General features: G+C 39.5%; 1 protein-coding gene across 1 annotated transcript; it reads right to left on the reverse strand.

The window, feature by feature from the left end:
• Positions 1-2,238: 2,238 nt before the first annotated feature.
• LOC131222662 (protochlorophyllide-dependent translocon component 52, chloroplastic) lies at positions 2,239-12,933 on the reverse strand. The gene is made up of 7 exons (XM_058217817.1): positions 12,363-12,933; positions 8,959-9,146; positions 8,325-8,415; positions 7,907-8,086; positions 7,593-7,796; positions 6,471-6,658; positions 2,239-2,624 (listed from the first exon to the last, which is right to left on the reverse strand). The coding sequence occupies exons 1-7, from the start codon at positions 12,888-12,890 to the stop codon at positions 2,369-2,371; spliced, it is 1,635 nt and encodes a 544-aa protein (XP_058073800.1). The 5' UTR covers positions 12,891-12,933; the 3' UTR covers positions 2,239-2,368.
• Positions 12,934-13,476: the final 543 nt, after the last annotated feature.

Consider the following 13,476-nt stretch of genomic DNA (forward strand, 5'->3'; position numbering starts at 1 on the left):
TAAAATGGTATTTGCACCCACTATAGATTCCATCTAAGCCTGTTTATCGGAGTCATTGACAATCTGCCCCCAAGATGTAACGAAGACCGATTTCTCGCAATTGACCTACATGTATTATTGGTGATCAATTTCGAATCCTCTAAAAATTAATAAGACAGAATGAAAAGACTGTATTTTGTTTCTGCAATGACAAAGATACAACCTGAAAAACAAAGAAAACTTATGGCATGAAAAATGATTTTAGAAAGCTCTGTTTTCTTAGATAATTGAGTTGGTGCTGATGGCAAAACTTTCCCTTGGACCCTTACTTATATAGACATCTAAGAGATGCATGGGTTGGGTTCTTGTGTCTGTTTTGAACACACAAGCCTTTTCTTGAAATTCCTTTCATTGCACCTCTTCACCAATTTCAAATTACATTGTGTCTCAACACAATAGTCAAGCAACCACCACTTCACCCAACAATCATCTTTGGACTAGCCACATAAGCACAATCAACTGCCACTTAAGCGCCACTTCAGCATACTAGTCAACCAATCAACCTAACCATCATTCCACACCCTAAACATGGTGAGACCATGATTCGCACCGCAGCTGGACATGAATCTGGGTCACTTTGCAAAAAATTTCAATGCTCCTCACAAAGAAGACTACGAGCAAAGTGCAAAGTGCACCAAAAGAAGCAACTCACTGCCCTCACTTCCTTGTAGAGGTTTGAACCCCTCACGTCATTGTGGAGGTTTGAACCTTATTCTTAGGTAGGGGTGCACATGGTTCGGTTTGGTCCGGTTCTCGGGTGAAACTGGAACCGAACCGTTCCTAACGGTTCTAGGAAATTTGGAACCGGAATTGAACCGTTGACACCCTAGAACTGAACCGGAACCGAACCGTTAAAACCAGTTCGGTTCCGGATCGGTTCCACGGTTCTTGGCTTTTTATAATCCAACCCAATTGCAAGCCCATGTCCATCCATGTTGTGGTCCATTTGATGAATGGTTTAGATGTTGTATAAGGTGTTCAAAAATACATTTACGAAAATAATTATTCTAGAGAAAATAATTATAAGGTGTGCAAAAATACATCGGTTTGGTTCAAGGTTCGGTTCCACGGTTCGGTTCTATGGATCGGATTCACGGTTTGGTTCTACGGTTCGGTTCACGGTTCATGTCCAGCTTCACGGTTTGGTTCTACGGTTCGGTTCACGGTTCCACGGTTTGCACCGCAGCCCACGGTTCGATTCGGTTCTACATACCCCCAAACCGAGAACCAAACCGATGTCACCAGTTCTTTGATTTTTGGAACCGGAACCGGAACCGGTGCACTCTAGAACTGGACCAAACCGGACCATTTGGTCGGTTCCGGTCCGGTTCTACGGTTCTACCAGTTGAATGTGCACCCCTCTTCTTAGGTGTGACAAAATGTCCTCGTCTAACCAGTTTTCCACGTACAACTTTTTGGTAGGAAATTCATTTTCACATATGACATCTTTTTAAATAAAAGTTTTGGAGGGAGAAGAAAAAAAAAATTTGAATCTTTCATTTGAAAATTTACACCATTTTTTAATTATAAACCAACATGAAATATTTCCTATTTTGAAAATATCCAACAAATGATACATAGTCAACATAACTACAAGGTCCATTCGATTAGAAGATAGGCCTGACATGGATGCTAGGCCATATACACCAATGACTAGTATGACCAATGGCCTGAATCTTGCATGTGGGGGTCACTATGGCATGTGTGGGGTGTGAGAAATCAATAGATTGTAATAGCAAATCGAAAAGCAATATGGGTTTCCACTCCGAGGTTTCCTTCTCATGATCTAAGCCCAAGCCTTCCAAGCCCAGCCCAAAAACTGATTGAAACATAAATGCCAAGCCCAATCCTGTCCATGGGCCAAATAACAGGTCAAAGCCCAGTCCAAACCGGCCCATTTCCATCCTTACAAAGAACCTAAATTGTGTTGAATTTTCTCCATAGAGTAATAAAATTTCAAAATTATATTGCTTTAAAAAAGTAAGTCAAGATAACCCATCTGTCAATTTTCCGTTTGTCTTCAGAAACTGACTATTTAAGTCAAGATGTGAACCCACAAATCTCTCAATTTCCCATTTCAACCCTCCTTAGATCCTCCATTATATACAACTTTATCTACAGGCAGCCCTGCGAATGTGGGCCTCTGATCAGGTAAAACATACTACAAAAAGACCATACGTAATGTCGGGGGGGAGAGAGTGAGAGAGAGGACTGAGAAACATGATCATTTCTCGTTCAATGTCATTCTTACATCTTCAATAGGAATATATTACAATGAGGAAATCAGGTGAAATTCCCACGACAAGGTTTAAAGAAAGCTAAAATTCACTCATTTAAGAGCATGGTTATAGTCGTGGTAGTAGAAATTCTTGTAGATGAAATGAGATAGCCACTTAGAAGCCAGGAAGCATACCACTGCCATTGACACCACCACACTCCGTGAGACCGTTGACATCACATTCTGCTTCAGGGCGGCAACAATGGCAATCGAAGCTAGGGAGATAACTTGCAGAGAAACCTCGAGTGCTTTCAATCCTTTTACTGCAACGCGACAGCTTGAGCAGTTCACAACATGAGACCAGTATCTGGAAGAATGCAGAATAGTTTGTGAGAACACCTTGTTACCATGATGGACAGGGCACTGAAAGCATTCATTAAAAACCGTGTTTGGACGTGCCCATTGGATTCAATTCCAATAATTAGTTCAATAGAGAGGAAATGACCAAAATGTAGTTAACTTCCTTAGGAAGTGTTTGGGTGCCACTAAAAATGCATTTTAATGCATTTTTGTCCCAACAAGCACCAATAATAGTGTCAGTGCCTGTTGAAAGCATATAAATGGTGGAGATGAACTTAATATTGTGGCCCACCCAGGCATCCAACGCACCTGAAATTCTGTTGGGGTGTTTTATTTATTTATTTATTTATTTTGTGATGCAGAGTTTGATGAACAGTTTAGATTTTCAAACACAGGGCACATATGAGCATGTGTTAGAACATGCGGTCAGTCCATGCCTCACTAGCCACAATTTAAAAAGTGAAGCACTCATGTCGAGCTTTGATTCAATAGAAAGAGATGGTTCATTTCTGCACCCACAAAAGAGAATGATTTGGACTATTTCTCAAATCTGGGATGTGATATAGTCCTGAAGGATGAAACGGATATGGACAATTCCACTAAGACTTCATTCAAAATTGAAAAAAAAGCTGCTGAATCGATCTGTAGAAATGGATTATTGTCAGTAGTCAGATGTAGTATGTCATTTGGGTCAAACTCTTCTTTGCAGTCAAGGTAATAGCCATGAATAGTCATCAACTCCTGGGAAAGGCTAGAAGAATGTGCACCTATCATGGGACATACACATTACAGATGTACAATCATTACACTTCAACTGGGCATTTCTTCCTTGCATCCATTTGTATTGATTCTGATCAAATCTGAAACAATCGAATGTCATCAGGATAAATCTGACCTCTTCCCCAATTCCAGCCTACATATATGGGATATTTTAAGAAGTGAGAGTCTTTCTTAGTAGAAAGGTATGGGGAAAGAATGGGGACATCTACAAGGGTGTCTAGTGCATTGTGGATTGTTATCAAAGACTTGTATCATTTGATGATGCCATACAATGGTAGGTTATAAAAAAGAAAGAGAATAAATGATAAATTCAATGGGATTCTTGATTAGAACAGGAATCCAATTTTAGATTCAATATGGATAAAAGATCTTCATATGTTATAATGAGAGCTAGTACTTAATTTGTTTGGTACCATCCAGCCAAATCCAATTCAATCATTTACTCATTCACTGAGTGAATTTGATGACCTTGATACGGAGCTGCTAACCATGATGTATGTGTTAACTACATTTTATAATGGAAATCACGTTAGTAGGAAATATAAGCCAAAATGTCCCCCAAATTGAGTCTCAATGCTGATTAGTGAGAGGTTTGGATCGAATCAAATCAATAGTAAGTTTCAATTGTGAGAGTGGAAGTACGAAAGTCAGGGACCAGAAATCCAGGTATCCAAAGGAAGGGATTGGTAGGAAAAAAAAAAAAAAAACCCACAACCCCTTGAGGTTATCCTGTGCTTGGAAGAAGTGGGAAAAAGAATAAATATAGTAATAGTTTGATTCTTCGTTGCCGTAAATAGAAATATTTATCGAGTGCTAGAAATATTATCAGATCTACATAAGAGTAGGAATAGAATAACCCAGTTGAAGCGTAATGATCACACATCTCCGGCTTTGGCAGCATTTAACATGCACTTATCAGACCTGAGAATCTTGAAGAATCCTTTCCATTCTACGTTGTCATACATAGGAATATTTATCGAATACTAGTAATAATATCAGCTCCACATAAGTGTTGGAATAGAATAACCCGGTTGAAACCTAATGATCAAACATATGTGGCTTTGGCAGTATTCATCATGCGCTTGTCAGACCTGAGACTCTTAAAGAATCCTTTCCATTCTTCAGTTATGTATGGAAAGAGATAAATAAAATGATCACAATTTTGGGTATTCACTTAATCTTGTTAGGTATAGGCGCTTTTCTTTTAGTATTCAAAGCTCTTTGTTTTGGGGGCGTATACCTTAGCTCAAGTGTCAACCAAAAGTTCAATGCATAATCTCAACATCTAATGTGTATTCCTTCGTAATCTCAATTTTCAATTATTCAACCATTTCTTTTACCAAGTTCAACATTAGCAAGATTAATCAACATTTATATGTTTCAATGCAACAATATTGAAGTACTACAAAGAAGAATGATGAATTGTATCAATATCATGATTATTTTGTATATATATGAAGTCAAGGAAATCCCGGATTTACACTGAGGTAACGAGATAATATGCAATAGAAACAAAGACAGGAAACGGGTTACCTACTCCTAACTGTCAAAGACTCAAAGAGCTTATTAATTCTGAATCTTTTCTAATAGAGACCAACGCCTTGGGGGTAACATGGGATATGCTAGAGGACCAACTGGTTCAATGCACTTTTAAGACAATGCAAAATGATATGGATATGATCTTCAGTGTGCATTTGACCAACTGTATTGTTTTTATGTGGATTCTTATATGAAGCTTTTGTATCCATGTCTCCGGGTACTCCCTTTATCATTTCGTCCAACAGGAATAGTTATTCTATTTCCATGAATCTTTCTATAAATTTTTTCTCTTGAATATCATTCAAAAAAGTTTCAGATTGCCTGGTATTCCACCAGGCAGTAACCCAAGGTTCTAGACTATAAATAAGTGTGTGTGTGTGTGTGTGTGTGTGAGAGAGAGAGAGAGAGAGAGAGAGAGAGAGAGAGAGAGAGAGAGATCCACGAGGGGAAAAAGACGAGAGATGCAAGAATGGGAGGGAAGTCGAATCTTTCCCTTTTGACACTTTTAATTTGTTTTGTGAATTGTTAATGAAACTACGCAAAGAGTGAAGTAAACTACACAACATTATGAAGAACTCAAAGATATTATAGCTATCCTTGGGTTGGACAAATTATCTGGAAAGGATCGTTTAACCGTAGCAAGAGCACAAAAAATTGAGTGTTTCTTATTACAACCTTTCTTCATAGCAGAAGTATTTACTGGTTCTCCAAGAAAATATATTGGTCTTGCATAAACTATTAGGGGGCTTCACGTAATCCTTTTTGGAGAATTAAGTGGTTTCCCAAACATGCCTTGTATTTGGTAGGCTTCGTATTTATTCTCTTTTGTTCATTGGAAAATGAATCTTTTTTCATTTCCGTTATATTAAATAAGAAAAATAAGAAACAAAACATCAAAATATGATACAGATAAAAGGACAATTCTTAGCTCTAGACCTCAGCTGAGGACATAAACATCTAGTTCCAACTATTCCATAAGAACTTATAATATGTGAAAAACCATTGTTTAAAAAATGACACCATGCCACAATACTCATCATAGGAACCTTATTATGATCTTGGGTCCATTTAACTTCCCTTCGAAAGGTTCAAGCTGGGTTTAACGATGCAACATGGGGTTGGGTGGCACATGTGAAATCCAAGCCATTTATTAGGCAAGCATCATTTGTTATGTGTTGTTGCCTGAAAATGGGGATAGTCTAGTCATGAGGTAGGCCACACGTACTCATTTACATAAAAAGTGGATCGCTGGCTGAGGAATCAAGCTCAGCCTAGGAAGACCTGTAGTCAGCCCAACGATGTTAAATAAATCAGGCTGCCCTATTGGGCCTCTGGCAGGCTCAAGACTGCCCCAAGCCTGATTAGATACCCGGCCTGAAAACTCAGCCCGGATCCAACCTGCAGCTCCTAGACTCATCCAGAATTGGCTCACAGACGGCTGGGGCTCGGGCTGGAATCAGGCCAATGCCAGCCCAATTCCAAGCCTACTAGTTCATGTGATTAGAATTTCATTACAAATAGAACATCAACAAACCTATCCAGTAGCTGTTCTCTTGGAGGAATTGGAAGAAGTCCCACATCAAACTTGTTTCCCCACTTGATCTGACCACCAGCATACTTTCTCAACCATTTTCTAAAGCCAACTACAAGAGCATCTGACTTTGTTGGAACAAAACAAGCCTTTTGCCAATTGGATGGGCCAACTTCAGCTATCTTCCTCTCCTACAAAGAAATTTTGAGTCAGGCAATGCTAACATAAAATAAGGCTCCTTTTCCCGATTTTGGTGGGTTCCTTAAACTCCAAATCAGATTCACATTACATAAGTGCTGCTTTCTTCCACTTAATACAATTTTAGATTTTTCTGAGGAAACGTGTTGAAACTTGTCATCCAGCAGAAGAAAGTGTCACTTTTGCAACACGAATCTGACTTGGATAGTATGAGGCGTGCCAAAATCAGGAATGAGCTTAATCCTGATTTTTTGGGGATCCCCTAATCAGAAGCAGCCTCATAGATGATTTGCAAATGTAAAATTTGACCAAAACAATGATGATGGGCATAAGAAGAAACATTTACCATGCATGTAAATGAACAGCTAAATGGCAGAACAGTAAATACAAGCAAACCCAACTGAATTCTTTACGAGGAATATGGACAATATCCTCAAGCATTCTGTTTGGACAAGCGGGACCCTTGGGCGAGTTATCTAGATCACTTCTATGATGGCCTCCAACGTGGATAAGTCATTCCCCTAAAATCTCCCAGGTTGTATTCTAGTCTCAACAGTGTTTTTAGAACCCTGGTAGAAGGGCTAGGATTGTTCAATCAGAGGATCTATGAGAATTCCCCATCCATGGCATCACCACATTAATGGTCTGAATCATTGAATCATGAACCCCGCTGATCTGAATTTAAGACTTTTTTTTTTATATATATATACACACCCCCACACATTCACACTAGTGGAATTTCACCACCTATGGGTACTCGAACCCTTGACTGGGTGCTGAAACTCCTGAGAGTCTACCACCCGAGCAAGAGTAAGGACCCAAGGAATTTAAGACTTGAGGATACTGTGCATATCCCCAGCTCAAGGGTCACATAATTCCTTGTTCTTTAGATCCATCGAAGAGGGGAACTTGAGAAATGGAAGTTACCTCCAAATGAAGAAGATAAAGATCCGAATCAAGAATCAGGTTTTGTCCCACATGAAACATCCATCTTGGAACAATTCGATCTAACCATTGTGAGAAATTTCTTGGAAAGACCCAAATCAATCTGCTTTGACCAGGGCTAACCGGAATACAGACAAAAATGAGAAGAGATATCCGTTGTCTTTGATCAGAATTGGTGGATGACTCCTAAATCAAACCCAATTATATGAAAGTTAAATAATGAAATTTCTAAGAAAAGATATGAAACTTCCATTAATTCAGCTGTGGAAAATAAATAAGAAAATTCAACACATTACCTGTTCAATGCTCATTGATGTAGACAATTCATAGCTCGGTGCCGATTTTGGAAAAGCATAAAAAATACAAGGTGCCATAAACTTACTATAGCCAAACCCTTGATTTGCAAAAAAACCATTTCCATTTAATGTCTCCACTGAAATTTCCATAGGCCTCCCTCCTTCTCGATCACGCTTAGGTGTGAAAGATGAAGATGTGTTAGTGGAAATTTTACAAACACAAGAATTGAGATCTGTAAACTAAGATTAGCAAGATAAACATTATTAAATGTTAATGAAATTTTGGGCATCGAATTGCTTCACTAACTTGTTATAACCAATAAAAAAGAACAATGATACCTTAGGAAGCTACGATGATCTATGTAAAATATTTCCAATGACCCAAAATGAGAGAGAAGAGGTTATCTAGTAGCACTTATCTGTTTTTCGCATTTGGTATTCGCATTATTCCATAGTGGGCATATGGAACATGAGCCGGGTCCATGAGATTTTCAACCAGAACTTCATACCTGATATGCCAGTTTTGTATTTATCATGATTCAGTGTACATTCAAAAGAACTAAAAACTGAATGCACTCCAAGAGGTTTTTTTGCAAACCCCCCCCCCCCCCCCCCTCTTCCTTTCTTGAGTTTGATTCAGAAAAATCACGATCCATGATGATTGCAAAGCAACAGGAATGACTGAATCATGACTCAACTCAAATTATCTTCAAGAAATATATGCAGGATTATGGTATATTCAAATATAAACATTAAAGTCATATCACCTTAATAGCATTGAGAAATAAGCTTTAGAACATAGTTACCAGAATAGAAATGAATACAGGAAGCGATGAGGGAAATCACTCATTTTAAGGATTCAAGAAATGGGAAGTGAGAAAGATTGGCATTTTGAGGAGAAACAAGCCGACCCGTAACAACACTTTAGAAAATAAATGATGTAAACTGATATTGTCTTCTAAAAGAAAAGTAAAGCTGAATGCAACTATCTGAAAGTTATAATGCCCGAATCTATTTACAGTAATCAAGTTTCAAGACCAAGAAAGACAAACCCATATGGTATATCTCTATTTCCATATAAACTCGTATATGATGGGTCATCCAACTCCGGGATGTACGGTGGTTTTTCCTTCATCAGAATATCTTTGAACTGGGGCTCAGTGCTCGGCCAAAACCAAACAATCTTGTTCTGCTCACAGCTTGGATAAACAGCTGCACATGCCTTCTTGAATGTATTAATCTGCACATATTTTGTGATGTTGTCAATTAAAGTCCTGTATCTGGACAGTTAAGAACTTGATACTTCACTACCTATAGGTTGGAAACATTCCCGTTAAACAGTTTTGAAGATGATGAAGAATACCGAGCCTTGGTAAACATACATTTGACAAGGCTTCTGTGCATGTGGGGTCCATGGTACAATGATCTACACCTTTGATCTGATTGCCACATCATGGATGGGGTATGCCCCAAAATCTCCCACATTGGTAGATTTAAGACTTTTTACTCTAGCATATTTATCGGTTGAATATGGTCTGTTACTGTACTTTCTAATTAACAGTATTTGAAAGTATTTGAAACCTAACAATTGGAAGGCTAGGATCTCTCAATCTGGGAGATTTTGAAAGGCATCCCCCACACAAAGAGGTGCCTCTTCAGATCAATGTTCTAGATCACCATTTCATGGCCGCATGTATGAAGTCCTCAACGAACTTCATGTTCGCTGAAGCTCTGGACACTGTATTTCCTGAATATGATTAGTCCAACATTAAACACTAATTGATGAATTTTCCATGTGCAGCAAAGAGATTAGTTAGCTTGTGAATTCTTTTTATTTAGTTGGTGGATGTTACAAAGCTCGAAAGAGTGGCAAGAACGAAAATTGGCAATTCATATAAAACTATGTGCATGAGGGAACATCTCTATTTTACAGATTTTACCATCCAACAAGCCCAAATAAAGTTGGTAAAAGAAAGGACACAAAAGCCCTTGTCATCCCCAAAGAGAGAAATATCACAGACCAATTACAAATTACAGACGGCTTTCTTCGTCTGTATCACCCAATGTTTTAAATAGTGAATAACGTGTAGTGTAGCGCTCACACCTCTGAAGCGTGAGGCGTAAGCTACATAGCGTGTAGCATAAATTCTAGATTTTTATTCAAGGTTGCGATTGGTTACACCAATTTCATGATATTCTGCACCAAATTATATTGATTAATAATGAAATTTAACAAAATTACATGATATTTGGTGCAACCAAATGCAACATAAAGGAATAAGAAAGGACAATGATTAAGTATAAAGGTAAAGAAGAGAAACGAAAGTGACTTAATATTGTTGCTTATATAATTTTACTAAAAGCATTGAAAAGATTATCTAATTTTTATTGAAAATAGAAAAATGCAACAAATCATTGAAAACATTAATTGATTTTATTTTAGTGAAAAATAACTTGTAACATAAGCTACAGTGTGTAGCACAGTCTTATGTAGCGTGTAGCGCATGCAAATTATAATGGAGAGCTGGCTACATGCGACTTAAGCTATTTTCATGAGCTACGCAGCGTTAAGGGTAAGCTACGCTACATAGCGTAAGCTACATGCTACATAGCGTAAGCTACACGCTACATAGCGTAGCTATTTAAAACACTGGTTTCACCCAAACACCTGGAAAGGAAGTAAAGGTGTAAAACCAGGTAATGAGCAGAAACACGTAAGTGTTTTAATAGAAAATACGATGGGGAGGAAGTACATCTACCTCAGCTGACACAGTCATAGTCTCATGGCTGAAAGATAGTAATAATGGGTAACATTTCCTCATACCACCGATGAAGATTTTCACTTCTTTCCTATAACATCATCCAATCTCAGAACGACGAGAGCAGGACCATGAAATTGCCTCTAATTTGGAAGGCCCATTATAACAAGAGGACTGAGATGGCATCAATGAGAAGAAATTAAAATCAATCGCTTGCTTCTCATTTGGGTTTGTTTACAAGGAGTTGTTTGGCAACTTGGAATTTTAAAGTTACTTAAGAATTTCTTTCTATGTGGGTTTGTTTACAAGGGGTTGTTTGGCAACCTGGAATTTTGAAGTTACATAAGAATTTCTTTCCAGGAAACAAATATCCCAGAGAAGAGATCCTAACACTAATATTTCGGTACCGGGAATGCACTTCTCTAGTATTTAGGAACTGTATTGGGTACTGGGAAAGAAGTCAGCTGAGCAGTTGATGCAGGATCTCTTTATCTCATTGCCCAGGCCCCACAACTCATGGGTTAAGACCTCAGCCGAACCCCCCTCGTGGGTCCCACATCACATGGGTACCGCCTCACACTGCTGGGGCCGGCCTCACACAAGCCACCCGTCTCACACAGACCGCCCACCACGAGTGTGCCCCTGCATCCCACAGGCCACCCCAATCGAACCCGATTTGAAAATGCCCTTGCATTAGCAGTTCTATTTATAGAAAAAATAAGGAAAGTGGCCGTCAATAGGGAGTCCATTTCCCCAGAATTTGCAAGGCAGCCACTGGCCAGGAATCCAAAAACATGCTTTTAGCTGGAATCCATTAGGGGTTGTCTGGCTACCTGGACCTGGATTGGGGCTGGATTTGGATTCCAAATCCAAAAGATCCCAATCCTCGTGTTTGCGCTACCCACACCCCCCGCCTGCAAATTTTGCTTCCTTTGAAAAAGCTGCGTTGCAAAATCCAAGGATTACGGATCCAGCTCAACGGTCAAAATTTTCAAACCATGCATCCTGCCGAGATGCATTCTGAATGGATTAGATGGCATATATCAAAGGTGTACCCTTAAGGTAATCTGAAAGGTTTTTAATGGTGGGCATCCCAGCTGTTCCCTCTGGTGTGGCCCCCCTGAGTTTTCAATCACCTTATTTTTGGCAGCCAAGGAAAACCTGAGAGGGCACATATGATAAATGGATTCGATGTCATTTCACATCAAAGTGGGCCCCAGAAAACAATTTTGATTCCACAAATCCAGGTTGCTGAACAAAATGAAATCTACAGGATTGAAAATCCAGGTTGCCAGACACAATGACAGAATCCAAATATCAGGGACTTCAAATCCTCTAAGAATCCAAATCCAATCAGCCAAACGGCTACAGTAATCCTGCCAGGTTTCCAAAAGACCCCTAAGCAAATCCAAAAAGCTACTGAAATACTACCCAAATTCAATCCAGCTATAAATTCTCCAACTACGAAGAAATCAGTGCTGCCTGCTTCCAATCACCGAAATCTGTAGAATTTTTATTAATAAGCAATTCTCAATCCTAGACGTTGAGGTGTGAGTGAACTTCCAAGTTCGAAACAGGCCCTAAGTTTCAAAGAATTGAAACTAAAATTTCCAATTTGGATACATGGTTTCATTGACCACACTGCAAATTTCACAAGAAATGCAAAGACAATTTGGGTTTTTGGTGGGAAAAATTACCGGCGGGCCATCAAGCGGTGCCTGAGGAATTAATTTGCAGTCGCCAGCGCCATCAAAGCACCACCCGTGGTAGACGCACTGCAGCCGGCCCCACTGATCGATCCGTCCTTCAGATAATGGCGCCAGACGGTGCGGGCACCGGTCATCGAACACCTGCCATTTCTCCTCCATCCTGTCCCACCACACCACCACATCAAGACCCATCACTGTTTTCGCATGCGGGACCTTCTTATCGAGATCACAGACCGGCATGATCGGGTACCAGTTCGAGTACCAGTCGAATTTCTCCTTCTCTTCCTCGAATTCAAGGTCTGGGGCAGTTGGCTCTGTGTCTGTGGTTGAAATTGTGGAAGATGTGGCCGTTGAGAAGATCTTGAATTGGTTTTTGTCTTTGAAGATTGAGAAGAGATGGGATTTTGGGTGTTTGAATGGGAGAGAGAAGATTGGTTTTTTAAATGGTATTGAATGTTTGGTTCGGAGAATTGAGAGATTGAAAGATGGAGAGGGGAAAGGATGGAAAGCTTCCATGGCTGCTGTTTCTGTTGCAGCTCATGCCAGGAAGAGCAGAGCTTATATAATGACAGCATGATAGCCCATGCTCTATCATAGAGCCATTCCTACACCAATCAAAACCATTCAATTCGTGGGACCGTCTGTGGATGTACCGTCGCCCCATAATTAAATTGGTTGGTGAATCTTAATCTCCAATTGATGGGCTTTTGCTTGTTGAACTTGTACTGTTGGTATTTCTTTTGTTTGATCTTTCCGTTTGGATCATCTGGTAATTTTGATATTACTTGAATTTTGGAAATATAAATTGGGCCCATCTTTAGACGGTTTGGATTTGTGGATATCATTCCATACGTAGAATGGACGCATGCGTGTGTATATATTGTTGATCCTCTGCGGAGTATGAAGAGTGAAACAGCAGTTAGTATGGAGCAGGAACGGCGGGTGAAGTTTTGAACGGAAGCCCCGCTTGGACAGAAATCAGTCCAGGCAGGGGCTCTGTGGGGCCCATATTGACCTATGGATTTTATCCATGCCGTTCATCAAAATTTTCAGATAATCTTAGGATGTTTTGGAAAAAACAAAGGAAGATCTAATTCTCAAG

The sequence above is a fragment of the Magnolia sinica genome, chromosome 13 (genome assembly GCF_029962835.1).
Source record: "Magnolia sinica isolate HGM2019 chromosome 13, MsV1, whole genome shotgun sequence".
NCBI lineage: Eukaryota > Viridiplantae > Streptophyta > Magnoliopsida > Magnoliales > Magnoliaceae > Magnolia > Magnolia sinica.